This window comes from Tursiops truncatus, chromosome 6 (genome assembly GCF_011762595.2).
Source record: "Tursiops truncatus isolate mTurTru1 chromosome 6, mTurTru1.mat.Y, whole genome shotgun sequence".
In the NCBI taxonomy this organism is placed as follows: Eukaryota; Metazoa; Chordata; class Mammalia; order Artiodactyla; family Delphinidae; genus Tursiops; species Tursiops truncatus.
Window position 1 is genome coordinate 72,388,538 of NC_047039.1, and position 25,909 is coordinate 72,414,446.

At 43.3% G+C, this 25,909-nt stretch overlaps 1 protein-coding gene across 6 annotated transcripts in view; it reads right to left on the bottom strand.

Moving 5' to 3' along the window:
• Positions 1–25,909, bottom strand: part of PRUNE2 (prune homolog 2 with BCH domain) — a 375,414-nt gene that overhangs the window by 78,623 nt on the left and 270,882 nt on the right. For all 6 annotated transcript variants that reach the window (XM_073806228.1, XM_033858188.2, XM_073806229.1 and 3 more), the window contains 3 exons: positions 20,622–20,780; positions 11,931–18,495; positions 10,833–11,598 (listed from right to left, as the gene is read on the bottom strand). In XM_073806228.1, the coding sequence (XP_073662329.1) occupies positions 10,833–11,598; positions 11,931–18,495; positions 20,622–20,780 (7,490 nt within the window). The remainder of the gene's footprint in view (positions 1–10,832; positions 11,599–11,930; positions 18,496–20,621; positions 20,781–25,909) is intronic.

Genomic DNA, 25,909 nt, shown 5'->3' on the forward strand with positions numbered 1-25,909 from the left:
GTTACAACTTCAGTATAAATGCTGTTTAAGGTAGTCTGGGATATAAAGATGTATAAGCCTCAAGTGGCTTACATCCAGATAGGTTAAGAGAGTCTCTAGTAAGTATAACATGAGGCAGAATGTGAGGACGGCCACAAAAAGGTTCAAAGTACAATGAGATTCAGGAGATGGAGGGATTCCTTCTGTTTGATAAGACTGGAGAATGTTTTAGGAAGGAAGAGACATTTGGTCTGGGTCTTAAATGAAGAGTGGAATTTCAATATGCAGGAAACAAGATGGAGGAGCAAGGAATTAAAAGAGGTGCCAAGGGCCTCCCCTGGTGGCGCAGTGGTTGAGAGTCCGCCTGCCGATGCAGGGGACACAGGTTCGTGCCCCGGTCCGGGAGGATCCTACATGCCGCGGAGCGGCTGGGCCCGTGAGCCATGGCCGCTGAGCCTGCGCGTCCGGAGCCTGTGCTCCGCAACGGGAGAGGCCACAGCAGTGAGAGGCCCGCGTACCAAAAAAAAAAAAAAAAAAAAAAAAAAAGGTGCCAAGATAAGAGCAAAGAGGCAAGAAAAAAAAAGTCTCTTCAGGGCAAACGTGAACATTTCTATGAAGAGGATATATGTGCTTATTTATACTTCCACTTTAAGACAAAGCTAGTAGATATATAAAAACCCACCACCACCATATGACTTAAAAATAGCTGGGAAAAAAAAAAGAGTGACAGGATCACAACATGAAATTAAGACTTAGAGTAATACAATAAAATACATATTCCAGAATTCTATACATTTGATACTAGTAAGTGATAAACTTGGCTGTGAAACATAAACTTCCAAGGAGTCAACTCAAAGGGATAAACATGATCAATTACATAAATGTTATTAAATAAAGTCACATTATTTAACTAATAGTCAAGATGGAGATTGGATTGGATTTGCTCATGAGAGCACAGATATTCTGATTAGAAAATCATGGTCTCAGAAATATCCTTGGCATAGAGATGAGTTTCACTGGGCTGACCTAACGTTTTCCATCAAGATAAGCCAATGACCTACAACAAAAACAAAACAGAATAAAGAAACTGTGTGGGATCCTCTGCAACTTGGTACAGGTACATAGTTCTCTGCTGCCTGGGCTTAATCCAGGGCACATTTTGGAACATGTGAAGGACCGTTTGCATTACATATTTTTCACTCAATCTACCATAAATTCTGATTCTCAGTTGATCAACATTTCAGATAGTTTAAGGGGATGAATTAAAAATTTTACTCCCTGGAAGTTGGACAGCGCATGTAAATCAGTGGAGTTAGAACACACCCTCACACCATGCACAAAAATAAACTCAAAATGGCTTAAGAACTTAAAAATAAGACATGACACCATAAAACTCCTAGAGGAGAACATAGCAAAACGTTCTCTGACATAAATCGTACCAGTGTTTTCTTAGGTCAGTCTCCCAAGGCAATAGAAATAAAAACAAAAATAAACAAATGGGACCTAACCAAACTTATAAGCTTTTGCACAGCAAAGGAAACCATAGACAAAATTGAAAGACAACCTACAGACTGGGAGAAAATATTTGCAAATGATATGCCTGACAAGGGCTTAACTTCCAAAATATACAAACAACTCATACAACTCAATAACAAAAAAAACAAACAACCCAATCAGAAAATGGACAGAAGGCCTAAATAGATATTTCTCCAAAGACATACAGATGGTCAACAGGCACATGAAAAGATGCTCCACATCGCTAATTATCAGAGAAATGCAAATCAAAACTACAATGAGGTACCACCTCACACCAGTCAGAACGGCCATCATTAAAAAGTCTACAAATAACAAATGCCGTAGAGGGTGTGGAGAAGAGGGAACCCTCCTACACTGTTGGTGGGAATGTAAGTTGGTACAGCCACTGTGGAAAACAGTACAGAGGTTCCTCAGAAAACTAAAAATAGAGTTACTGTATGATCCAGCAGTACCATTCCTGAGCACGTATCTGGACAAAACTGTAATTCGAAAAGATACATGCACCCCTATGTTCATAGCAGCATTATTCACAATAGCCAAGACATGGAAACAACCTAAATGTCCATCGACAAATGAATGGATAAAGAAGATGTGGTACATACGTACAATGGAAGACTACTCAGCCATAAAAAGCAATGAAATAATGCTATTTACAGCAACATGGATGGACCTAGAGATTATCGTACTAAGTGAAATAAGTCAGAAAGAGAAAGACAAATACCATGTGATATCACTTATATGTGGAATCTAAAACATGACACAAATGAACTTATCTATGAAACAGAAATGGACTCACAGATATAGAGAACAGACTTGCGGTTGCCAAGGGGGAGAGAGGGTGTGGGAGGGATAGATTTGGCGTTTGGGATTAGCAGATACAAACTATTATATAGAGAATGAATGAACAAGGCCCTACTGTATAGCACAGGGAACTATATTCAATATCCTGTGATAAACCATAATAGAAAAGAATATTTTTTAAAAAGAGCATGTATATATATATATATATATATGTATAACTGAATCACTTTGCTGTTCAGCAGAAATTAACATTGTAAATCAATTATACTTCAATAAAATAAATTAAAAACAAATTTACTCCCCAGCCATTACCTAGAACCAAACTCTCTTATGTTGACAATTTTAAAAAGCCACATCCTTTAACCAACAGTTAAAATGGAGGGAAGGTGACATTCTAATTTCCTCCATTGGTATAGCTTGGATTTCTACAAAGGGTGACCCAATCCTAGATTGCGTTTTTGACAGCCTTTGTCCTAAAGGAACTCTCATATGTATCTTGAAAACAGATTGGAGATCCTCCAATGCACTGGAGGAGTACTTAACTAATCCTGTATGTTTATATAACTCAGTCCACTTTTCAGAACCTGAGCTTCCATCACTCTCCAATTAAGCCAGCTGTGCTGCCTAACTTCTGTTGGCTTCCGCAGGTCTACTTTCCTACTTTTTCCATGTTGCTCTCCTCCCTGGGAGGCTCCCTCATCTCACCCTCTAAATTCCCCTTCATTTTAACCAATGAGGGCCCCTGGCGGGAGATCAGAGGAGGAAGGAAGGAGGTTTCCTTCCTGTGGGAAGGTCTCAGGCTGGCTATGTCCCTCAACAGTTGGTCACAGCTCCTTGTAGGATGGCCCTTTCTACCCAAAATTCTCATTCTGGGTTCTGGGAATCACCACCTCCCCTCACCCCGAGGCCTAGGAATAACAGCTGTTCTGTTACTGTTCCTGGGTTATCACACTATTCCTTGTGAGTTCCTCCCAAGTTGCCACCATCTTTGTAAACACTCCCTTTATTAAATATTTCTCCAATTACCCTTATTCGAATGTGTCAGCTCTTTCCTGCTGGGTCCCTGATACGCTAGTACATCTTGCTTTCAAAAGCCATGACTTCTTATCTTCCTCAAATGCCATCAGTTTTCATAAAGGTCTTTTTTTTCTCACATCAGTTTTGACATTTTGCTATTCCAGCTGGAGAAGTACCTTGGATTTTTCCTCAAGCTAGAAGCCAACACAGTACAAAAGGGCTCCCCTGTGGGTGTTCCTCCTACAAGACAGCTGAGTTGTACCACTGCGTCTCGGCACTCCTGGCTTTTTCTCACTATAAAATTCCTCACCGCAAACAAGCACCATATCTATAGATATGCAGAAAACTTAAATGTACATTGAGAGGCCTGATTCCCTCGCCTGCCTCTGGCCTCTAGCCACTGGAGCTGGTCCCACACATCACAGATGGAGAGCAGCTTACTGACGCAGCAGTAGCCGTCATGGACTTGCTGAGGTGGGAAATGCGTCATGGACTTGCTGAGGTGGGAAATGCGTGTTCAAGAGGGAAAAAGAATTCAGTAGGTCACATGACAGTATGAAAAGTCAGAGGTGGGTTCTGACTCAGTTATTCTCAAAATCTCTCTTTGGGAAACTTTGGCTATTAAACTTGAGGTACTTTTCCATGGGACAATGGGAGAATAGGAATAAACACATCAACCTACAGAAGTTCCAAAAAATTATCTAATTGGCAAGCACTGGGCTAGAAGAGAGAAGACTTCAGTTCAAGTTCCAACTTTACCACGATCTCATTTCTGGATGATCTTAAACAGCTCACTTATTGAGTCAGTTTGTTCACCTATGAGACTGGCATAATAAAACTTGCCATGTCTATCTCAAATGGAAATTGGATGGACCCAAGAACATAACATATTAGTCTATCTACCAGCACTTACTGGAAGCCTGCTCTGGGAAGGGCTGGCCAGAGGCGCAGAGGCGGCTGGGGTGGGAGTGGGATGGGAGTGGGGAGAGACACCAAAATAGGCTGTTTTGGAAAAAAAAAAAAAAAAGATTTAAGTCCTGAATTAAAGTAACAATTTAAAGGACTTTTGATGATACTTAATTATCAGCACGTAGTCACCAAATAAAATGCACCAGATGATAAAATATAATTACAAAAGTAAATGAACGCAGAGTCAGTGCCAAGTTTGGTCTTCCAGGTTTGGTTCAGGGCAAAGCCAGGAAACAGTGAATAAACAAGGGAACACTGTCGTTTACAGAGTATCGGTTTACCTTGGAGAAAGGGCAAACGTTTGGAACTGGGATAGAGCCCATTCAAACAGCAAGACCGAGAGAGGGGGGGTAGTGTGTGCTCAAAGAGTGTGATTCTTCTGACAGCCCAAACATATCATTACCCGGCCTCGAGAGAAGGAGTCAAAAGATTCTCCCTTCACCCGTTTTTCATTTCCAGCATTCACATGGGTGTAAGACCCAACGTACTAACTCCTCAGCCGAAAGTCACAGACAGAAAAAGCTGATTGCAGAAGGTCTCATGAAAACACATAAAAGCATCTTCTAGTGGTGTCACTCGCAGGGAGAAAGACAAATTCTTTTCCATAGTCTTGTCAGACAGAAAAAAAAAGCCCAAAGTTACTAATTTTAAAAGAACAAAAGAATGCACAGAGATCACCGTAAGAAGCAGGTCACGGGGAATATGAAATCTATTGTGTTTCAATGTCATTTTTATTTTAGGGAGTACCAGATAACTCACCTCGCAGAAGTAGGAGACAATGGGGTTGACATATACACACTACTATATATAAAATAGATAACTAATAAGGACCTACTGTATAGCACAGGGAACTCTACTCCATACCCTGTAATGGCCTATACGGGAAAAGAGTCTGAAAAAGAGTGGATATATGTATAACTGACTCACTTTGCTGTACACCTGAAACTGACACAACATTGTAAATCAACTGTACTCCAATAAAAATTTTTTAAAAAGATATAGCTCCATAAATATAAGGATTAGGTTACTTCTAAATACTCTGTTCCAAACGTACATGTGACAAGAGCTCCCCCTCCTTTCCATCCCTCTCCCTCCTTCCTCCCCCACTGCCCTCTGCTGCATGTATCTACAAAGGTTGGACAAGTATTGTCAATTTTCTTAGTCCTCTTGGAAATTATTTACTTCCATCACCCTGTACAGCTATATCCTTGCCCCACACCTACAGAAAGCCAATGTATTTGTATAGCAATGTATTTATACAATTCTGATGGTGAGTTTACAAACGTTAATGGTTCCATGCTCTCTTAGCATGTAGTTCAGGCTTCTGCATATAACCTCTGATAATGTTATGTGGCAACTTGGCTAGGCTATGATGCCCAGTTATTTGGTTAAACACCAGTCTAGATGTTGCTGTGAAAGTATTTTTTAGATGTGATTAACACCGAAATCAGAAGACTTTGAGAAAAGCAGATTACCCTCTGGAATGTGGGTGGGCCTCGTCCAATCAGTTGAAGGCCTTAAGAGCAAAGTCTGAAAGTTTCCTGAAAAGAAAGGAACTCTCCTCAAACCTGCAACACAGAGACTCTGCCTAAGTTTCCAGCCTGCTGCCCTGCAGAATTCTGACTCAAAACTGCAACAACTCTTGCCTGAGTTTCTAGCCTGCTGGCCTGTCCTACAGAATTCAGACTTGCCAGCCTCAAACTGTGTGAGCCAATTCCAATTCCTTACAGGAAATTTCCCCTCCCTCCCTCCCTTTTCTCTCTCTCAGACATACATATTTCTTCTATTGGTTCTGTTTCTCTGGAGAACACTGACTAAAACACAATGACCCTTTCTTCACATGACAGTCTTGCAACCATGCCTTCCTTAAAGTAAATACATACACGGTTCTTTGTTTTAAGAAAAGTCTGTGTGCTGCAGATGACTCTGTAGATGTTCTCTGTGGCCACACAGGAAAGATCAGGCATATGCATCACTGTATGGGGTATTGGCGCGAAATCCTTAGCTGGCGGGTCTACAGCTGGAGGATGACCAAGCTGTTGGCAAAAGCCTCTGGGAAGATTGATCCTAGGGAACTAGAACACAGTGCTGAAGATCTCACGGGAGATTGTTTATCTCCCAGCACTCATAACAAGTTTTGTTAACAAGAGACAGTAGGTGAGGTACGATGAGAAAAGGTGTCTTTCTAATGCTCCCTCAGATTTTGAGAAATGGCTTAGTGCTCTCCAAAACAGTGTGGGAGCTGAGAGGAGGTGTGGCTGGCTGATGTGAGGGCAAGAAGCCATTTGTAGATGGTGTGTCATCTTGCATATACTATCAGCCTACTTTCATTTTTGAAGACCAGGTTTTAATTTTTTTTTTTCAGGACAGTCTTGATTTTGGTCCTACGATGAGATTATGCATCAGAAGATGTCTCCAGGTTTTTGGCCTGGAGAATATGGCCATCTTATTATCATAATGCTTCTGTGATCGCCTTCCTGTCTCCAGGATTTTCTTTATGTTACTCTCCTCAGTTAACTTGGCTGGCCTCTCACCCCCTTTCTCCACCTTTCCAGACTATGAGCTTCCTTTAATGCCTGTCTCAAATCGCAGTTCTCAGGACCGCAGTATGACTTTTGTGGACCTTAGTCACTTTTGCCTTCACGGGCTCCTTCTCTCACTCAAAACAAAACAAAACAAAACCCTAAAAATTTGCTTCACATCTGCATTGGTAGAAAGAAATGTAATCCACACCGGAATATAATCCACATAGGAATATAATCACTTTTTCTTTTAATTTTGAAAGAAATTCAAAGCTTCTCATGGGCCTTTTAAAATATCGTGGGCCCTGGGCACTCTGCCTCCTGATGCTGCTGGATGATAAGTCATCCTCGTTCCTCCTCCATAAAAGTATCCTATACAGATGCCTCTCTCTTAACTTATTAACATAGAGAGGCTCAAATTCAAATCCCAGCTTCTTCACTTTCTAACTATAAACCAGAGCAAGTGATTCAAACTTTCTGGACATCAGTTTCCTCTCTTGTGTAATTCTTACCTCATACAGTTGCCATGGTAACGTGAGACCCTGCATATAGAATGCTTAGTACCTGGTCCAGAGCAGATGTCCATTAACTGGTAGCTATTTACATTTAACCTGACATTGGTCATCCACTATCTTGATTTAACCATCACACTATTATCTACCTTTTCACTTATGTTTAACTCCTGTATTAAACTAAACTCCTAGAGGGATGGGACTAAGTTTTAGACCAGCGGTTCTCAAACTACTGTGCATCAGAATCCCCTGGAGGAAGTGTTGAAGCACAGATGGCTGGGTCCCACCCCGAGTTCTTGATTCGGGAGGTATGGGGTGGCGCAGGTAATACACCTTTCTAGCAAGTATCCAGGTGACGATGAGGCCTGCTGGTTTTAGGGCCCCATTTAGAAAACTACTGTTTTAGATAACTCTGCACCCTCCCAAAATCTAGCACAGAGAAAAGCTTTCAAATACTTCAGAGTAAATTATTTAGGCAAAAGGTAACACAAAATCCAGCGGGAAAATCTGTCCCCTCCCCCAACTGTGAGAAGATTTCCATTACTTCAGGGGCTGGGCAGACAGAGATGAGCAAAGAAATCTCATTAAAAGAAAAGGGGCAGGCTTCCCTGGTGGCGCAGTGGTTGAGAATCTGCCTGCTGATGCAGGGGACACGGGTTCGAGCCCTGGTTTGGGAGGATCCCATATGCCGTGGAGCAACTAGGCCCGTGAGCCACAACTACTGAGCCTGCGCTCCGCAACAAGAGAGGCTCACGCACCGTGATGAAGAGTGGCCCCCGCTTGCCACAACTAGAGAAAGCCCTCGCACAGAAACGAAGACCCAACACAGCAAAAATAAATAAATAAATTACTAAACTCCTACCCCCAACGTCTTCTTTAAAAAAAAAGAAAAGAAAAGGGGCTAGTGGCACAATTGAACACTGTCATCTGTTGGGTTTCAGGGGCATGTGCAAAATGCAGACAAGAAGCCAAATAACAGCTCAGCCAACTCGAGGCTGCCTGTGTTCTGAGCTCAATCTATAACAGTGCCAGCAGGGCTGCTGGGATCCATCTGCTACTCTCTTTTTGATAACAGATCTGAGGTCCCTCTGGAAGGAAATAGCTTGACAGGAAGAAAGAAAGATTAGGCCAACTGAAAATGTCTGGATTTATGAAGCTGCACTTGAATGTGGCACAGCTTTTAACTCTTTACGGCACTTTGCTAAACGTCAATATACCCCTGCTATTCTTTCTGATTTCTCTGTCCCTTTCATGGAGACATGTGAATGCCAAAGCCCTCCTGGACACTTTCTATTTATACATAAATTAAGGTTGCAGGATTCAATAATGAAGGAAGCCTTGAGATCCTCCAGCCCAACGCACCAATTTTATGGACGAGGAAACTTAAGCCTAGGGTTAATCCTAAAATACGTAACTGGTAGTGGTAGAGCCAGGCTGGAATCCAGCTGCCTTGATTTGCAGTGGGTATGTAGTGTGTATAGTCCTTTATGCTCCTAAAATGAGTAGGAAAATGATATCCTAAATGTCCATCAACAGACGAATGGATAAAGAAGATGTGGTACATATAAACGATGGAATATTACTCAGCCATTAAAAAGAATGAAACAATACCGTTTGCAGCAACATGAACGGAATTAGGGATTACCATACTAAGTGAGGTAAGTCAGAGAGACAAATATCATATGATATTACTTGTATGTGAAATCTAAAAAAAATGATACAAATGAACTTATTTACAAAACAGAAACAGACTCACAGACTTCAAAAACAAACTTACAGTTACCAAAGGGGAAATGTCGAGGCGGGGAGGGGATAAATTAGGAGTTTTGGATTAACACATGCACACTACTATATATGAGATAGATAATCAACAAGGTCCTACTGTATAGCACAGGGAACTCTACTCAGTATTCTGTAATTACCAATATGGGGAAAGAATCTGAAAAAGAATGGATATATGAATAAATGAATCACTTTGCTGTACACCTGAAACTAACACAACATTGTAAATCAACTATACTCCAGGATAAAATAAAAATTAAATTTAAAAAAAGAGTAGGAGGGCTTCCCTGGTGGCGCAGTGGTTGAGAGTCCGCCTGCCGATGCAGGGGACATAGGTTCGTGCCCCGGTCCGGGAAGATCCCACATGCCGCGGAGCGGCTGTGCCCGTGAGCCATGGCCGCTGAGCCTGCGCGTCTGGAGCCTGTGCTCTGCAACGGGAGAGGCCACAACAGTGAGAGGCCCGCGTAACCAAAAAAAAAAAAAAAAAACCATCAAAAACAACAACAACAACAAAAAAAACCGGAAAAAAAAGAGTAGGAAAAAGATATCTTTCCTCCACTATATTTTTTTTTTTTGCGGTACACAGGCCTCTCACTGTTGTGGCCTCTCCCGTTACGGAGCACAGGCTGCGGACGTGCAGGCTCAGTGGCCATGGCTCACGGGCCCAGCCGCTCCACGGCATGTGGGATCCTCCTGGACCGGGGCACGAACCCGCGTCCCCTGCATCAGCAGGCGGACTCTCAACCACTGCGCCACCAGGGAAGCCCCTCCACTACATTTTAAGGAGGAAACATGATTTTCTCCTTTACTTAGGTTACTTTTCACAACATGCCCTTTTGTCCCTGGAAGCAGAAGGGCTTTATCAGAGCAACCGAAGAGAAATGAACCACCATAAACAGTTTTAGCAGGACCTGGAAACTTGAGGGCAGAGACAATGTCCATTGGTTACCCAGAAACTTGGCCAGAGCAGATTCTCAAAAACCGAATGGTGAACGAACGAATGAATGAATTTCTGGTTTGACGGTTATTTGCCAATTTTTCAGTCAATTAAGGAATGAATGTTTCACATTAAGGTTTAAGCCTGCTGTGGATTCTCCTCGTTCTTTATTAGTAAGTTAGATGCTTACATGAAACCACAATCACCTTTTCCGTACGATAGGCAGTGTGTCTGCTGGAAAAGTACAGGCTTTGGAGGTGGAAACTTTTGAATCCCAGAGTGTTCACTCTGTTTACTTAATTCTAGGCAAGTTACAGAAACTTTCTGAGCCTCAACTCCCCTCCCCCAACCAGTATGTGTAAAATAAAGATAATACTACTACTTGAGGGTTTTTGTAAAGATTAAATAAGATAATGTGTGCAGACTGCCTTGCACTATGAGTAAATGTGTGTGTCCTCTCCCCTCCAGCACCAACTGCCTATTTAAGGGTAATATAGGTATGGAGTAGGTGAAGTAAGTGTAAGTATCAGGAGAGTAAGTATAAGACTTTGGATGGAAACTGAAGGGACTTTTTTGGCTGAAAAGGTACGCAAATCATCATCATCATCATCATTACGGTTACCCAGCAGCTGCTTTTAGGGATGATGTGCTTTGAAATAAATATAAGCAAAGCTCCTATCATCTAGGTATTCTTCACATTCCATAGTCCCTCACCATTTCCCCAGTTTCCAATAAAACAGTTTTCAGGAAAAAAAATAAACTGAGCTTTTTGCTTACCCTTTTGTTCTTGGTTTCCTTGTTCTGGGCTCAAGAAACTCTGTCTCCTCCTCCATTTCCGTGTCAGGGATTATGTTCTTCTGAGAAGACTGGGGGGAAAGCATTTCCCATTCACTGTCATGGGTGACAGCCTGCAACGTAACTGTATCGGGGCCAGTCCTGCCTTGGCTCATGCTTTTCCAGGATTGGCTGTCCGGGCCAGAGGCTTCCTCTAGTGCTGAAGATTCTAGAGGCTTCATCTCTCCCAGGATCTGCATTTGGGGGCCCTTACCCAAGCTGTGATCAGAGGCTGGCTCCACAGCCTTGCCAGACCATCCAGGCCCTGAGTCCCTAGTCTCCGATGATGCATCACCAACCTCACTACAGCCCAAGACCATCCAACTCTGGTCTTGCCTAGGGCTTTCAAAAGATGATCTCTTACCATCTTTGGAAGACATTCTCTCTGCAGAGAGATGAATGCTTTCATTTAAGGAAGCAGGGTGATGTGTGTCTGGGAAGCATGCTAACTGAGTTCCTGGCAGCCCCGTTTCTTCGGAATCTATGCGAAACTCTTCTAATTCCGACGTGATTTCTCTGGCCTCACAGGCCTCTGGCTCTGGGGGTGAATTTTCTTCATGCTTTACAAGTATGTAATCCATGTGCAGTGCATGATGATCTTCATTCTTCTCAGGGTACCTTTCTCCCCCGTATTCTGATTTTATGTGCTCAGGCTCTTTGGTAGGAATTATGTTTTCTTCTTCCAACTCTAATATCCCCTTGCTGGTACCTAGAAGTGGAAGATGAAGGTGAGAAGGAGAGAACAAGGCTTAATTAACCCACCGCGTGACTTGTGATCTTTGCAAATGATCTATCTAAAGAGAGAGAGTTCAAAAAACATTTTTATTTTGTAGAGCTGTTTAATTTTCTCAGACCCTCTCAAGGATACTTATTAGACAAGCGGTAGAAATGACTGCGGTAAGGCAGAACTTGGTTAAGCATGCACTGCAAATGTAGTTAGTTCCTCTATAGCCACATTGGCAGGGAGAATGTGTTTTACAAATGCATCGATTGAAGGAAAGCAGCAGTTTCTTGAGGGTGGAGGAATGAAAGGTTTCTTACCATTTGGTGGTCCTATGTCTCCACCTGCTGGTGAATCTGAATGATCTGGTTCTACTTCCCAGTCAACGTTTGATGGAGACAACTCAATGTTGGCGTGGACTCCGACAGGCAAAGAAATGGACTCAGGGTCTTCATGAACATGCAGCACAACCAGCTGGCATTCAGGCTGTCTGTTTGTGGCCTCAGCGTGGTTTTCCTTGTTTCTTTCAGCAGGAAGGGAAGAAAGCAATATCTCCGTGGCTTCGCTCCCCAGAGGCTCATTCTCTGGAGTTCCAGCTTCCTCTGTGGTTTCGACACCGGGAGTAGGTTCCGTGAGATAGGACAAATCAAATGGAGGTGTGTAAGGTGCCAGCTCTTGCTTCAGGGCATCTTCCAAGGGAGGGTCACCGCCATAGACAAAGTGTTCAGGCTCTTTCATTAAATCTTCATCAATATTTTGGCCCACGACTTCATACTCAGAATCACCCCACGAGGCTTCAGAGGAACAGATATCTTGCTTCCCTGCCTCCCCATCAAATGGCATTTCAGGATTTCCTTCTGATAATGTCAGTTTACTCATGTCATCTGTTGTTCCCGTGGATGTGTTGAGACCTGAGATATCGCTGAAACTGTGGTCAAAGGCATCCAGACAAGTGTCTGAGGCTAGCAAAGTATCAGGAACTGTGGCAGGATTCTCAGTAGCAAAAGCTTGCTCACGGTCCGACGGGCGCCCTGCATCGGTCTGATTCTCAGGAGAAAAGTCTTCTGATACCCAAGAGCTGTTGCTATCCACAGTTGGCTCTGGGTGAGTTACACAAGTATCAGTTCCCACGTTTTCAAGCACTGGGATTGTTCTGTCAGTGGGTTCCAAAATTGGTGCTCTATCTGGGTTGGCTCCCTTTTCTGACGCTTTCAAACCTGTAATGTTCTCACATTTGTTTATTTCGGAAGGTTCAGGAGAACCTTTGTGAGAGGCAGGTTGAGATGAATCATTTGTGTTTGCCTGCTCGCTGATTCGAGGCAGCGGAATTGCATTTTCAGAAGATAGTTCCGAAGTATATGGGACAAATTCCCGCGCCGGCTCCTGACTGGGTTCTTCATCTCTCTCTGGCTCGGTGGGATAGAACTCACTGGATTCCCCTTCAGGCCCCATCCCAGCACTAACGTGCTGCTTCGTCTCTGGCTTTGCTTCATAATCGTGACATACATCAGGGCTGTTGGAAGCCTGGGAATTGCTGTCGTGGTCGCAGTGAGTCAGTATATCAGGATTCTCACCATCTGTCTTCACACCGAAGGGTTGTCTCACACCCATCCACAAGTCGGGCGAAGCTGAGGCCAGTTGCCCACCCTCTTGGAAGTTGCCGTGTAAAATATCTGGTACAAATGCACCTTGGGGGCCCTCACTAGGGGTAGAGTCGTCCCGTTCAGAGCCTGACTTCTTTATCAACTGGGTGGAAGAACTGACAGCAGGGAAATCTTCAGGTGCAAGGCTTGAATCTGCCATTTCACCGGGTCGTGATTTTTCTTCTCCCCACCAATCTGTTTCTTGACACTCAGGAGTTGATACGTTAGATATAATGCATCCATCTTCATCTGTGTGAGTAAACGTTGGGTCTGGCTGGTTGCAGACAGACAGCACTGTATTCTGACACTGCTCTTGGGTAGGTATTTCAGAGGTGAGTTTGTCACTGGCAGAAGACGTGGTCTGTTCTCTGGAATCCTTGTCTTTCATTTGGTCCGGTGTTACGAGCTGGCTAAGCTGACCAGCTTCTGGCTCTGGTTGCCTTGGTTGAATGTTCCAAAGTGGCTCGTGGGCATTCTCGCCATTATTATCCAGAAAGTGTGACTCGTGTTTATCACCGAAAGGATCGGTACAGTGCGTTTCCAGGGATTCAGTATCACCCTGAATGGGTACTCCCCAGGGATCCACGTTTTGCCGTGGTGAGGAGTTCACCTCTAGCACAGCACTTGAGTTAGATAATTCCCCTTCAAATGCCCTCTCCGTTGGTTGCCCTTCCTGTAGGGAGGCGTTCCACCACTCCGTGCTCTCCGTGGAGAAGCCAGCCATTTCCAAATCAGAATCATTTTCGTTCTTTAGTTCAGCTTTGGGAGGTATTTGCCATATGGCATCTCCCGTCCTCCCCGTTTCTGGAGAAGACCTCGTCTCCTTCTCCACTGCTGTAACCTGTATTTCAGTCTCCTTTAGTGGCAAGAAATTCCCATGATCAGGGCTGCTTTGTTGATTGTCAAAGAATGGGTTTGACTTATTCTCATTCTCTGCTGGTTCTGGACTGCCTGTATAGGCAGAACATTCCTCAGACTTGGGATCAGCTGTGGCCAAGGACTTATTAGATTCATTCAATGAATCCCAAGCTCTGAGTTCACTCTGAGCAACCTGGCAAGTGGCTGAATGGATCTCTTTCTCCACTGACTCTTCGTCGCCTACACTATCATCATCAGAACCTGAGCTTGTTGAAATGGACTTGGCGTCCTCTTGCTGCACAGTTTCAGGAATATCACATTCACTTTTTTCCTGATGGCTAACCACTAGATTTCTTTCCTGATATACATCTAAATATTCAGAATATTTGCCTGTCTCAGGGCTAGACAAAGAGGAAAAGGAATCACCATCTATTGAGTCATTCCAAATCTCTAAATATTTAGGAACATTGTGATCTAAGCTCTTTTCAAACTTGTCCATTCTGTTTTTCTCCAAACCCTTCATTTCGGTATTTACTTCTACTTGACCATCAGTAGTAATTAGTTCAGATTCTTGGTCATTCTGTGTATTCCAATCATCTTGGTTTTCCTTCTGATGCCCAGTATCGGGTCCTTGGTCCCAGGAAGGCAATGCAGCCGAAGAGTCATTTAGGTCAGGACTGGATGCACTTGAACGTGTATACTCACTAGAAATACTGTCTCTGTCATCATTTCCTGATAAATTGGCTCCTGGAGGGCTGTTTTCAGTATTCTTAACTTCGAGATTCTTAGTTATCTCAGAACTTGTGCAGTTGACCTGCACATCACTGTCTTTAGGGCCATCCCAAAGGTCAAGTCCTTGGGGACATCCATAAGGTAGGTCTTGGTTCATTCTCTCTGGCTCCAGAATGTTACGTTCTTCAGCTTCCTCCACATCCATTTCAGGTAGAGATACACTTATTGTGGAATTCAGCCTACCTGAAATTTCAGTAGTTTCACCTGGATTTCTGTGACTCGTGAGGTGCTCTTCACAGGTCTCTTTTGCCTGCAGGTGATCTGTGGACACCTCTGTTTGCACATCACAGGGGTCTGGAGTGTAAGACCCCTTCTCATGCTCTAATACCTCCTGGGGTTCCTCCGTTTGAGGAATGGAAGTGACTGAAAGAGAGCTGATTTTGCCTGATTCATTGGAGATTTCTGGAGGATCAGATGCAGCTGGGGAAGGGCATTCCTGGCCACCTTGCCCTTTTCCAGGAGCCCCCGAGCTTCCATCCATCAGCTCCTCCTTACTGGGGCACTCCCTACCAGCGGCTCCATGGGATTCCATCTCACTTTCCTTTTGTCCATAACCGGGACCCCTCCAGGGATCTGAGCATGCAAAATGCCCTGAATTCTCAAGTCTGGTCACCAGATATGCCATATCACTTGGTGGGGTTCTCCTGCCTGTGTCCTGCTTCTCAGGACCAAGTGTTTCTGACTCACTGGCTCCAGAGGCTTCCAGCATGTCTGGGATGTGACTGTCCTGAATTTTTTCTAATGAGCTGGACGTTTCAGGAGGTGATTTGCTTTGTTCTGGATCTGTAACATACGATGGGCCGGGTAACATTAATGATGACATGGCGTTATCTCTCATAACGGAATCCCAAATACTATTCGCGATCAGCTGCCCGCTTTTTTCGTTCAGCATGTGATATTCGTCGGGAGCAGTGTTCAAGCTGTGCTCAGAAGAGGCAGGGAGTTCCCAATCTACCTGATTTGCTTCCTGAAACTCCACGCTCCAGGGTTCTACCTGTCTCACTGAAAATCGGGTTTCGGGTTCGGAACCTTCAGCCATGTACCCCTGTGCCTGACCTTCACCGGTGATGGCCACAGCTGCACTGCAGTCATCCCAGTCCAAGTCGTTGTCCATATCCGAGATGGTCGCAGTAGACTGAGTGTCCTCCAGAATCACTCTGTTCCACAAGTCGAGATTGTCGGGGGCCGCCTGGCAGGAGTTGGCGCCGCTGTGCAGAAGTGTGAGCTGCCGGTTTGTTTCATTGTACAGCTGCATCATGCTGGGGTCGTCGTAGCTGGACTGGCTGCTTTCCCCAATGTCATCCTCCACGGAGGTGTTCTGATCATCGGTGGGCTCTGCTTTGAGTAAATCTTTATCTGGGCTGTGAGGGGCATTTATTTCAGAGCTACCATCTGCGTGAGGTGAAGCCCACATTTTCAGGTTCCCAGGACCTGAACTAATTCTATTTCTAGGCGGCTGCTCTGGGGACTGAGGAGGCATGTCAGCATCCCCTGAGGTACAGTTAGCATCTTGTGACTCGAAACCTGCCTCTTTAGCAAATGGCTTGTCTCTGGTCTCTTTTTCGTCTCCAGCAAATGTTGGGGAAGTACAAGAGTCAGAGGTGGAGTAGTTGGTATCTAAGGGGGATGGCACTGAATCTTCCCCTACGTTGGATGCACTGTAATCGGAACATTTATAGGATAAGAAGGAATCTTCCCAAGGTGCTAGGACCTCTGACCCTCCTTTCTTGTTACCCTCCTCAAAAAGGTTCCAGGAATCTACATTTTCGTACACCTTCCCCCTAAGTTTTGCATCCACGAAACCATTCTGATCATCCTTCACTGGCTTAGAACTATTCCATGCGTGCTCCAGATCAGATCTGGGATTTCCAGATACAAGAACATCATCCCCGGAGTCATGGTTCTTCTTGCCCCAGATCTCTGGAACTGCTTCACTATTTGCATCACTGGGTGAACTGTCTATGAGGTCTTCTGAAGGGAAAGAAAACCCGCTTTTTGCCATGGCCCACTCGTTTGGGTCCCTCACAGAAGGTGTCTCACCACTCATCGGGTGCAGATTCCAGCTATTTTTCAAAGCTTCGGCGTCGTCTTCTTTAGCAAATGCTCTCCAGGCTGGGAATGGCGCTGCAGCAGCTGGTTCCCCGTCATCCGTGGGATTTCCCCATGGCTCAGGCATGGCTGTGGGTGAGCGATCAGAACGCCACAAAGCAGCAAAGTCTTCTATCAGGTGGTTTGTTCCCTGAGGAAAAGCATTCGGCAAATGCAAGTTTTCAGGGGACATATCCTGAAACTGCAAGTTTTTCTCATTTTGGTCTTGAATATTATTGCTGCCCAGCCCAGGCTGACCAAATTCTGACTCCCAGGGACTTGACTTTGGGAAATCAAGAGTCTTGGATTGAAATATAGAATCTGAGGCTCTCCTATCAACTGGGCTGGGCTTATGATCTTTCCATGACTCGGGGCTCTGGAAGACAGATTCCTGTTCACTGGAACTCCATGCATCTGCAGTGTTTCTAGACTCAATCTCCAAACCACCCCACCAGCTGCTGCACCGTGCCTGGGTTGGAGGTGGCCCAGTGTGACCCGTGTTGACTGTTTTGGGGGTCATATCTTCTGAAGAGAGTAGAGCTGGTTCTTCAGTGGATGGTGAGCTCTCCACAAAGCTATTCATAGGTGTTGGTGGGACCCTCCTTCCAACATTTTTCAGACTTTCTGGTGAAGGAGATTCATCTTCCACAAACCCTGTCAGGCTCAAATTTCTTTCAGAATTATCACAGGGACTTTCTTGTCTCTGGAGAAACTCCTCATCAAATTCCACAAGGCTATCTTTGCCAGTCCCTGACAAAAGAGAACTGGATGAATAATTCGACACGTCCATCCCTATCTCATCAAGCCTTTTAGGCCCCGTGGCGAGCTGTCCTTCTGATGAATCGCTGTTGGGGAAGAAGTCATCTGTTGGGGAGTAGTCTGCAGAATGGGAAGATGGTTGGGACTGCCCAGAAACCATGGGTGCTGGGTCAAAGTTGAAAAGGTCAAAGGATTCACTGTGTTCTCCAGATGGGGCGTGCTCCTCCGCTACTGCCCCTTCAGGGATGGGACTGTAGGAGTCAAATCCTGGGAGGAGGCTGTGGTGAGGCCCAGCACCTTCTCCCACTGGACTGTCATCACTGAGGAAAACTGAGCTCTCCTTGGACGAGCGGCTGCTCCTAATGGTGGCCAACCCGCTATCCGGGCTAACGAGGTCCACGTTGACATCCACCTGGGCCTGGTTAGAATCGCTGAGATCGGGAGGGTTTTCCATGAAATTCACGGAGCTGGGCTGTGGCTCTATGTCAGAACCATACAACTCCATAATCCCGGAAGACCCCTGGGAGAGCGGGGCGCTGCCTGCCACTGCTTCTGTGGAGGATGTCCGGCTGTTAGAGGCCATCTCTGGACACCTCCTATTGATGACTTCCTTGACCAGGAGAACCACGTGATCACAAGTCACTGAAGGGTTCTCTTGCTGATACACCAGAATCTCGTCGCAGCCACATTCAAAGGGCTCCAGCTCCAGGCGAGGGTTCTGGCACTCCTCCAATTCACAGCAAATCTGTCGGGGAGGCACAGGGATTTGTGTGAGCACTCAGGCTCTCTTAGCTCTTTGCAATTTGTCTTTCTTAATTTTTTGTAATGTAAAATTAATCTGTGTTCATCTGTCTAGAAAGAAGACAGAGAACTGAGAATTGTATAACATAAAATATGGAAAGTCCCACTTAACACACCACCAATGCTTTCTTTAATCCTACCAAATTGGCTTTTTGTTGAACCCAAAATCATATAAAACCTTTCCTCAGTGTAACTTAATACCATCTTCCAACAGGAGTAAAATTCAGCTTTGCAAAAGCGAGAGATAATGCTGGTTGCTGACAAAACTAGGGGAAAAGTATTGGAATAAGGGAAAATGGGGCAGAAGGAAGGCTCTTGTTGGTAGCAGGCAGCCAGGACCTGCTTTAACCTCTGAAAGCCTCAGAAGGCAAAGGAGAACGTAGGAAAGAGAAAGCAGCTACCAGGGGCAGCTTACTCAACGGCACTCAGGCCCCAACTGTCTCTTCCTGCCCCAGGAAGCATCTATACGGGGCCCAGGACAGACAAAGCTGCCTTGGAAGGCAGGGAGATGTGTGATGGTCAATGTGAGGCCAAAACTGGGCTGTAGCTCTAGGATTGTTTTAGGAAATGTTGAAGGTATTTTGCACACTGGGCATTTGAAATGGCCCCATAGGATTAGTGGAGGTAATAATAACAACAACAACAACAATAATAGTAACAACTACAGAGCTCACATAGATAGTAATAATAATAATTAACATTTATTGAATGCTTTCATATGCCAGGCACCGTTCTAAGGGTTTTATGTGCATTATCTCCTTTAACCCTCACAATAATTCTACAAGGTAGGAACTTTTTTTTTTTTTTTTGCTGTACGCGGGCCTCTCACTGTTGTGGCCTCTCCCATTGCGGAGCACAGGCTCCGGACGCGGAGGCCCAGCGGCCATGGCTCACGGGCCCAGCCGCTCCGCGGCATGTGGGATCCTCCCGGACCGGGTCACGAACCCGTGTCCCCTGCATCGGCCGGCGGACTCTCAACCACTGCGCCACCAGGGAAGCCCAATTTTGTCTATTTCTTATATTTCCAAAGCCTTGGGTTAAAAGACTCCGTTCTCAACCAAGATCTGACTGATTACCCAATCAGAATTTTAGTACCTGGAGAAAAATGGTTGTTTTTTTTTTTTTTTTTTTAACATATATGAATGTTTTTCTCAAGACATATCCAAGGTGTCAGCGTGGTTGTGGTCAAAAAACTAACTTGGATTAAAGCTTCAGAGCACAGTTACTAAACACTGGACACCAAACAGATGTTTAGTCAGGGACTAAACTTTGTTATCACCAGGTGGCAGTCCTCAAGGAAAACGGTACCCAAAGGAGGACTAGCCCTTATTGGGTAAAAAGAGATATGATCTTTCTCTTTATGAATTCAGCCTAGAAATGAAACAGTTATGGGGCTCTTTTAAATGCCCCTATGTGGGGTGAAGGGAGCCAAAAGGTACAAACTTCTAGTTATAAAATAAACAAGTCATGGAGATGTCATGTACCGCATGGAGACTATAGTCAATAATACTGTACTGCGGATCTGAAAGCTGCTAAGAGAGTGGAGAGTAGTCCACATCACAAGAAAAACCCTGTCATCATGTATGGTGATGGATGCTAACGGGACTTATTGTGGCGATTATTTCACAACATATACAAACATTGACTCATTATATTGTACACTCGAAATATAATGTTACCTGTCAATTATACCTCAATTAAAAAAAAAAAAAGGCCAACTATTATCTCACTGACAATTCTATTTAGATGATTTTTTTGGTAATACAGCACCAAAACTAAAAACTAAAAATCTGAATTAAAGTACTGAAAACTAATTAATTAGTTAATTAATATAGCATTGAAACTGAAAACTAAAAATCTGAATTAAAGCACTGATAAATAAATAAATCATTAACTAACTAACAGAATGTGTAAAATACCCCCAACATTTCTTAAAACTCAAACTCTAGGACCTTATCTCTTGGACCAATTTCTTTAAGTCAGCAGTCCATGGCCGTCTTCTACCGCATGTTCTGAGAGCCAGCAGGAGGGGAGATGCAGTGAAATGTGCTGGGTCAAGGAGGTCCTTACCTGATTGCACACCTCTAGGTTCTCAGAGTACACAGCGATCTGTCGTCTGGGCTGCTGCTCCTCCGACAGGTAGTTGGCCAAGAGGATGAGGACATCAAAACCGAACTTGTCTGAGAATGCTTTCAAATCACTGGTGATACTGCTGTGAAACGTACAGTCCTGAAACAACAGTCAATTTGATATTAATGTCAAACTGCCCAGCTCTGGGGAGTTGTGCCACAAATTTGTCCAGTCTTAGGATGTATTACCACTGATACTTATTATTAGATGCAAATGAAATAAACACTTTGCTTTGAGAAAGTTTGGAAATTTTCATGCTATGGCTTAAAATATACTTTTGCTTTTTTTGTTTTGTTTTCCTAAACCAGGAAAGGAAGGCATCTTTTCTATTATTATTAAGAATAGTTTATAGAGGAACAAATAGCTTAACGTCTTTTTCCTAAAATGTTTATTCAAATACTGACTTTGTAAAACATACTTTTCCTTTTATTGTTCATAGGACATAGGAATGTCTGCTGAATATTATTATTGATACAACCTACTAGAAAAATAGGAGGAAATTATTGTTCTTTTCTATAATTGTTTTCTAATGGTTATCATTAACTCCAAGCAGAATTCCTAAAGATGGATTTAGCTGAGTCTACTGAATGCCTTTTATTCCAGTGTAGAAGTCTAGGAGATTTGTGTTAGGGATGTGATGTCAGATCTGCTTGCTCTAAGTGGTAGCTAAGGAGGAATGAATAATTGTGGAAAAGGGACCCATTACCGCAGAGTACCCAGACCTGTGACTAACATCATCTGTGGAAATGTTCTGGCCTTTTCGAGTTTTATTAACTACAATGAGAACCACTTTGTCAGCATGGTTGTCTCTCTTTCTTTAAAAAATAAGATAAAATAAAATACACTGAAGACCATATCTTAGCCCCTAGCATCATGCATGGCATATACTAGTTGCTCAAGAAAAGTCTGTTGAATGACTGGAGAGACATATATACAAAATCAACCTGTGCTACATAATCCTTTATCATAGTGTATATATATGTAATAGCACATGTAAATGACAATCATATAATCATCCACTGACAGTCCACTGCTCTACTCAGTGAAAATCACCATGATGTGCATTCAAGAGATATAAAGAATTCTAACTTTTTTCTGCTTACGAAGTCATCAGAATTATGCATGCCACTGGTAAAACATTAAAGCAGTACAGAGATGTGTCCCATAGGAAGTGGAAGTACCACGAACCTCCTCCTCAGATAACCATGATGAAGAACTAAACAGTGCAGCGCATATAGGTGCAGATTTTTTTCATGTCCAGATTAATGTTTGTATATGGTAGCCCTTTGACACGTGTGAATTTGATATTTGTGGCTTAGACTATTTACTAGCCACTTAAAATTGCCGTAATACGTGTACTCTGTAATTCTGCTGAGCCAAATCTCAAGGTCGATGAGGTTCCCGAGAGGGCACACAAGAAACCTGGCAGTTGGGTGGGCCCAGCCCATCACCAGCTTCCATGCCTCTAGGAGCCTTGTTGTCCACTCCTGAGGCCACTACTCTCATTAGGCATCTTCAGTTACAAGGTGCACATGGGAATTCACAAAGATCTCAGGATATATTGCTGATGAATACAAAGGATCTATCGCACTGACTTGGTAATGAAATTTATCATGCTCAAATACAATAGCTTTTGGAAGTATGCACACGGTCAGCTTTCATGCTTTTAATTTATTGTCCAAGTGTCATAATAATAATCATCTTTAGGTACTTCAAAAAAATTAATTCACCCACAAAAGAAGTAGATATTTAGAGTGAGCTTTTAAAAAAAAAATTGGACCTATTATACACAATGTACATTCAACAGATACAATTATTTCAAATCATCATTGGTATTAACCATCGAGAACCTCAATGCTGAGCTTTTTGCCATTAAGAATTGTAAATGAAGATATGGTCCCAAAGGAAAACAATAATGGACAACTCCACGTACATCTTATCTCCAGTGACTGAAGGCTTTGGCACAAGAAAACTTACAATTTTCCTTTCAAAATATTTTTTTCATTATGTACATAAACTCATTCCCCCCAACATATTTATAAACCTTTGAAAGAAGACACACCACTTCTAAGAGATTTTCACATACAGTAACAATTATCATGACACTCCGAGCTGCGTCACTCAAACAAGAGAAGGCTGGTTTTACTGGTACCTCAGCACAAGATTAAGATTCAGTAGAATAAGCATTATTCAAAGCCATACTTGTGGAACATTTGCTATTCAAAAATGTTGGCTGAGCTCCAACCTGTTTGGATTCGTCTGTGTTAGGGACTTCCGTGGTGATCTAGTGGTAAAGAATCCGCCTTCCAATGCAGGGGATGCAGGTTCGATCCCTGGTTGGGGAACTAAGATGCCACATGCTGCGGGGCAACTAAGCCCATGCGCCACAACTACTGAACCCGCACGCCACAACTAGAGAGAAGCCCGCACACCGCAACGAAAGATCCCACATACCTCAACAAAGATCCCGCATGCAGTAACAAACACACGGCACGCGGTCAAAAATAAAAAAATAAAATAAATAAATTAATTAAAATATGGCTCTAGGATCTTGCTAAACTCAAGTCCAGCGGCACTGGCACTGTCGGGCATCTTGTTAGAAATGTAGAGTGTCGGGTCACACCCCAGACTTATTGAAGCAGAATCTGCATTTCCCACAAATCCTAGGCAATTCAAATACACATGGAAATATGAAGAGCACTGCTCTAGGGAGCCATTTTTAATTCATATATTTTCCTGTGAACCAATCCTTTGGGCTCTCTCAATGCTGTCACAGGACTTTTACTGACTCAGGCCCTTAGCTCCTTGCCCCTCGCACCATCCTCATCATAAACGTCACCCTGGGGTGTGTCTTTCTGGGCCGCTTTGTTAGAGGTTCTCATTTAGCAGCCCAGGATTGGGTCCAAGAATCTGTAATTCCATTATGTATCTCAAGTGATTCTTAGAATCAAGCTGCTTTGAGTAATACTTCCCCAGTTTTCCCCTGGGTGGCCCCGAATTCCACAGGATCACATGAGGTATTGATAAAACAAAGATTTATGTGAAGCATTTAGGCATATTAGAGAAATAAAATACTTACATTTTACAGTCACCCCAAAACAGACTGTCAACAACTATGTCCTATGCACCCCAATAAAATTGCCCAAACCAGATTCAATCTCACTGGCTTTAGGATAATGTCAGGAGTTTCATGGTTAAAACAGAATCAAACAAGGGAATGAGTAAGATTCTTCAGGAATCCGGGAGGCAGGGTCTGTTTGTTCTACTTTTATGCCGGTGCTGTTTGCATAGGGCATAATTTATTATTGTCTTCTAGCTACGCAGGGAGTCATGTGCTGTAACAGCTCTTATGTTGCTGACAAGCTAGGCTGGCCCTGAATAAATACCACTTCATCATCAACACAACCCAACTGTAGATACAGGTTGGCATTTTATTCCCCCCATCTGCCTTCTACCTGATAAATTACTGTTTTAGTTACGAGTATACAAATACTATTTGTTAATCTGCTCAAACGTCTCCAAAATGTTTTCCCTACCTTAAGTTAAAATTATATATATATATATATATATATATATATATATATATATATATATATATATGTCCCACTCAATTTGCCAAAGGTTTAGAAAAGAAAGGAACCCTACCTTCATTTACCACCTAACCCCACCATCCAAACTTCCACGTTTGAAATATGACCCCAGCCTGAGATTGCTGCATGGAATTTAGGAAGTTACTTTACTAATCATTACACCTGGGAAATGACTGGCCAAAACCCAGACTATTCCGACACGCCAGCTGGGAAGAATGGGGAAGTGTTCCCTGTCAGTCTTCTGTCACTCATGGACGCAGAGATTAGATCATTAAACATTTTTAGAGGTCATGAGTTCTTTTGCTTCAGTAATTCCTAGTTTTGAAATGAGTAGGAAGACCTGAAAACGTAGGGAGAAAAAGGCTTTGTTATTTCCTGGCCAAAAGCAAGGTGTAGATCTCAAGGGCCCTAAGAAGAGGGTGATGATCATAAGGGCAAAGGGCAGGAAAACAGAAATGATAGGGCTCTATTTTAACTAATATGACAACCAAGATAGTGATAGTGTCCAACAGATTTACTACATTAGTGGTTGAAAGTACTTGGACAAATGCAGTGGAAAATTCCATTCTCTCACAAAATTCTATTTTATTGATATTTCTTATTCCATTGCTCTGAAAATTTTAGTTTTCATTCTATACACGGATAGCTTTAGTGCATCACATGAAATAAAAGTGATCTAAATAATGACTTATACACATCTGAGTCCTTAAATGTGCATATTCTTTGAAAGAGAAAAACCCACTCTCCTTACACTGCTCATATATTTGTATTTCTATTGCCTTCTGAATCCCTCCTGTCAGGTTTCTGCCCCCATCATTCCATTGAAACGGCTCTTCTCAAAAGTATCAATCATTTCCAGGTCACGAAATCCCAAAATCTGTTTCCTGTTCTTACTTTAATTAACTTCTCCCAAGAATCTCAAGAGGTTGATCTTCCCTCCTTCTTGAAATATTTAACTCCTTCACTTTCCTGTCATTGCACTCTCCTTGTTTTTCTCCCAACTCACTGGCTACTCCTCAGTCACCTTTGCTAGTTCCTCTCCCTTAGTCAACCTCTAAATGTTCCTAACCCCTTTCTCTTTGTCTATACATTCTCCTTAGTGATTTCATCCAGTCACATGGCTTTCAAACCGCCTATCTGCCAGTGACAACCAAATCACATCCACCTCAACACTAACCTTGGTTATCCATGTGATACCATCACATCAATGTCTAATAAGCATCTCAAATAAAATACAACCTACCTCCACCCCAGTCTCCTCCACAGCATCAAATTGCACCACCATCCACCCAGTTACTCAAGCCAAACATCTAGGAATTGTTGATTCCTTTTCCCCCCCACATTCTTCACATAATCCATCAGCAAATCCTGTTAACTTTCCCTCTAAAACATATCTCAAATTCAGACACTTCCCTCACTTCTTTCCATCTCTGTTAGTGTCGTAGCCACAGTTGCCATTATCTCTTCCCTGAACTTGGGTGATAGCCCTTCAACTGGTCTCCCTGTAGCCGCTCTTGTCTCCTCTCCCTGCGATCAGTTCTCCACACGGGACCAAGAAAGAGCTTTGAAAAAATGTAACCAGAACCATGATATTCTTCTGCTTAAAACCCACTCAAAAGTTTCTCAATGGAATAATTA